The sequence below is a fragment of the Aedes aegypti genome, chromosome 3, assembly GCF_002204515.2.
Source record: "Aedes aegypti strain LVP_AGWG chromosome 3, AaegL5.0 Primary Assembly, whole genome shotgun sequence".
Classification (NCBI taxonomy): domain Eukaryota; kingdom Metazoa; phylum Arthropoda; class Insecta; order Diptera; family Culicidae; genus Aedes; species Aedes aegypti.
In genome coordinates this window covers 371412098-371416329 of record NC_035109.1, presented here as the reverse complement: position 1 = coordinate 371416329, position 4232 = coordinate 371412098, and the positions used below count along the sequence as shown (strand labels likewise).

General features: G+C 40.0%; 1 protein-coding gene across 1 annotated transcript; it reads right to left on the bottom strand.

Annotated features, from left to right (window-relative positions):
- Positions 1 to 371: 371 nt before the first annotated feature.
- Positions 372 to 2178, bottom strand: LOC5571251 (transcription factor Adf-1). The gene is made up of 3 exons (XM_001653497.2): positions 1830 to 2178; positions 1597 to 1759; positions 372 to 812 (listed from the first exon to the last, which is right to left on the bottom strand). The coding sequence occupies exons 1-3, from the start codon at positions 1966 to 1968 to the stop codon at positions 383 to 385; spliced, it is 732 nt and encodes a 243-aa protein (XP_001653547.1). The 5' UTR covers positions 1969 to 2178; the 3' UTR covers positions 372 to 382.
- Between the last annotated feature and the right edge of the window lie 2054 nt (positions 2179 to 4232).

Sequence of the window (4232 nt, the reverse complement as noted above, 5' to 3'; positions counted from 1 at the left end):
ACTCCTGGAGGCATCCCTGAACGAATTTCTGGAGGAATCCCTGAAGGAATTCCTGGAAGAATCCCTGAAGGAATTCGTGGACGAACTCCTGAACGAATTCCTGGTGGAATCCCTGAAGGATTTCCTGGAGGAATCCCTGAAAGAATTCCTGGAGGAATCCCTGAAGGAATTCCTTGGACAATGAATGAATAAATGTACCCCAACACAATCGGATACAATAACTTGGGTAATGAACTGAGTTGCACCAGAATGAAAAGAGATTTTCTGGATCTTTGCAAGTTTAATTAAAAAATATTGTTGAAGTTATGCTTTTTTATATATATTTATATATATAGTTTTTAACGCAAAAAAAGAAAATATGTAATCGGAAATTATTAGATCATTAGTTGTCTTGAACTGAATTTTCATCGCTTGGTTCGTATTGAAGCGCCTCGCACTCATCAATGAGGCTATTCACCTTTCCGATGAACTCAACTTCTAGCGATCGGGCCACCTGCAGCGGAAGCTGTTCCATTTGCGCTGCCAAGTACGATGCAAACCGCTCGTGCCTCGGTCGCTTCGCTCCCCATCCATCGACCCGCTCTTGTACGGACGCAAGGATGCTTTGCATTTGCATTTCTACGCCGTCGTCAAGTTTCCGGCGGCGCTGACGATGCCCTGATGGTGTGCTTCCGGCAGGAGTGGTGGCGCTGGTGTCAAGCATGTTCTCCTCGCCGTCTTCCTCCTGTTCCGCAGCATCAACTTCTGAGTTGGCCTGAGAACAAGACTGTGAAGAACCGGAAGAACCAGGAGCAGCGTAGTTGGAACATGATCTGAAAAAAGAACATTGCTGACTTTAAGCACTGAATAGGTCAAATAAGGAATTTTGGAGTTCTAAATATACTTTGGACATTTGGCTATATTATGTGCAAATTGACACATAAAATTTAGGAAAAATATGAATAATACAAAGCAATGTCTTCGAATTACCGTTTTGTCTCAAATTCCGAACAGACTCATATTCCGAACACTCGGTTTTTGTATGGCGATTAGGTTGAAATGTTTCACTGAAATATGTCATCAAATTACCAGAAAATGGCAGTCAATTGCAATTCATTTTTAAAGTCTTCCAATTAATTTATACCTCGGGAGTAGTGATGATTCTCTAGCTCAAGACCACATAAACTAGCTCAGATAAATTTATTTGCGGAATTATTCATTCGAATACGATTTATTTGTGCTGTTCGGAATTTGAATCAAGGTGTTCGGAATATGAGACAGAATGAACGCAGTGTTCGGCATTTGAGTCAAAATGTTGTTCCAAACTTTTACGTAAAAACAATACTAAACAAGTGTAAATAAACATTTTTATCAGTATACCCAACAGCTAACGGTTAGACTTTGCGAAGTAATAACAATTTTCCCAAATATCAGCTAATTTATTCCTATCAGATGCTTTTGAAGTCGCTGTTGGCCTTAAGTGTTCGGAATATGAGTCAAAACGGTATCTCTTTTTGCTGAATTTTAGGCATCAAAACAAACATAATATAAGCAAAGGTCCAAAATATAGCCAGATGCCCAAGATGTATCATTTACCCTGTAATATGTAATACTCACGGTCTTGCTTCCATATGTGCGCCAAGGAACAATAGTTCCTTATACAGCGGCCATCCCGGACTCGAGCTACCCCCAGCTCCCGATCGTGAATCTTCCGCCAGTTTGCGTTTCAAACTGCCAAAACGATCCCGGAGGCTCCTCCAGCGGGCTTTTACTTGCTCAGCTGAAAAACAAAGGTTATTTTAAGATTGATGTTTTAATTTATACAGTAAAATACAACATTTAATAATTACCTGTTTTATTTAGCTGCCCCGCAATGTGCATCCAAATGTGCTCTTTTTTTTGGGCGTTTCGGTACTCTTTTGAGCCCTTTGAGTACAGACATGGGTACTCCTTTACTAGAACAATTAACTTCTCTTCAAAACTAGCCATTTTTTTTATTTTGAATCTTCCTTCACGCGTTGGCTGATGCGTCAAGTTTGAAGATTTTCAAAGTTTAGCACAGCGTCAGCGTTTTTAGTACATGCGTGCGTTTGACGCAACGCATCATTGTGGGTTGCTGCATTGAATATCATTGCTTTAAACTTAGCTGTCAGTTAAAGCTGACGGTGAAGTCGACGCTGACGGACCATTGTGGCCGCAGCTTAATTCGAGTGTACGAAGGTACGGTGCTGCCATCTGGGAAAAGTTTGCTCGATGCGTGAAGCGTCGAAAATTTTACCCGGCAAGGTATAGGAAACGAAATTTCAAATGCTTATATAAAATTAGCTACAATAGGTATTTAAAATCTTTTCAGTATATGTTGATATACTTTTGATGGGCTACATTATAGGCATATAATTTTGAGTTTTATATTTTTTTCTCAATATGCTGCTGATTCTATAGTTGATCAATAGTCTAACCCCGTACACTGAACAGAATTTAATTAAAAAGTGTTTTGAATTTTCTAGGAGCATTTGAAAATTGACTTCCTATGCTTTGCCATGTAAAATAATCGGAGCTTCACGCATAGGGTCAACTGTGGTAATTACCTTCGTAGACGCGAATTGTGGACAGGCTTGGGAACTGTGATCACAATTTGCCACAGTTCATCGATTCTGCACAGGGGGCATGAGCCAATATTTACCAACCCAACATCAATTCAACATGGCGTCCAGTGTTCTTGTTTTGATTATTTTGTAAGGGACAAAACATATGTTTTTATGGGTAGGAGACATCAATTATACCTCGATGATGCGTAAAACATTAAAAAAAATGATGCACTAATGAAAAGCGTCATCAAATACGACGATTCAATAAGATATGTTTAATTGCCAGAATCTAGCACTAGCAGCGTATGAGCCGTATACTCGAAAATCAGGAGCAAGGTTAGGGCAAACCGACCAGAAAGTGGGTACCAAAACTCGAAGTACCAAAACGATGTGAGGAAGAGCCGAAATGTATGCAGGATGACAGCCGTGTCAGTCCCCTGATTCTGCCAGTCAACCAAAACACAACGCATCAGCAGCATCAATACCATCAGGTGTTGCGCTGCCAACGGTTCACACACTGCTTGACTGTTTTTGTCTCTCCACTATGACTGTTTTCGGGCAGCCATCTCGAGGTGAATGATTAAAAAAAATGTTAAATAATTCAATCGCTAATATTTCGCGTGTGTTCTCAATTAATTGAAATCTATTAGCGCTTATAGCAAGAGCACAATCATTCCGTTGCGATACATATAAACAAGTTCAATTTCATGCTGCATTTATAGGCCTATTCACATGACGTCTCAAATCAGCTGATCCGGAAGCACTTTGACAGTTCTTCTATGAAAATGACAGGCCCGTGTTAGCACCGGCCCTCCACCGATGTAAACAAATGCATAGACGGATCTGTCACATGAAAAGGCCTATCGAGCAAAAATGCAAAACCCCGAAAACCGGAAAAATCGTGTCACCACTGTGCTCGAGTCATTTCGCATTCGGGTTTGAAAAAACATTAGGAAGAAGAAGATTACAGTTTTGAAGAGCCGTGATTTTTTTTTTGTTTTGAACGGTCATGGTTTGCTTTGGATTTTGATGGTCGTGGAGAAAAATGTGAATGTCGAGGTGGTAAATGTTTGCGACAGTACATTTGGGGGGGGGTTGTAAATTTGAATAAAGATGGTATTTTTAGTAGCAAAAATCGACTTGAAGATATAAGTAAACATCACTATTTCAACACGCATAGTAAAAATTGATCAAACAAGATTAAAATACATTACAATATTATACGTGATATCGTTTAGTCGTCCATCTTTGTTGTTCTTTAAATATGTTTTCAAGTTTTCAACAATGCGAATGATCCTTAAGCGCAAAATTTTGAAATAGAAATTATTGCAACTATTGTTACAGCCGGTCGAAGGCAAACTAGCATTGCCATACTTAACTTCCAGTGTGTAGCATCCACCCTAGCTACACCACTGGCTGTCTGGTACAGCAGTGGAGATCGATCAATAAAACATCAGTTTATCTACTGACTGCACACCCGAACAGACGCGCGTTTATTATCACATCGTTTACCGTATCACGGTCTCGGTCATTAATCACCAATTAACCGTTAAGAACCCAATCTCCCACAAGATATTACAGTGGCGACGAGGTGGAGATTAGTTTTCGCGTCTCGGGAAGTGTTTAAAAGTGCAAGTTTTCCGGTTTCCCAGTGATTTTGTGGTG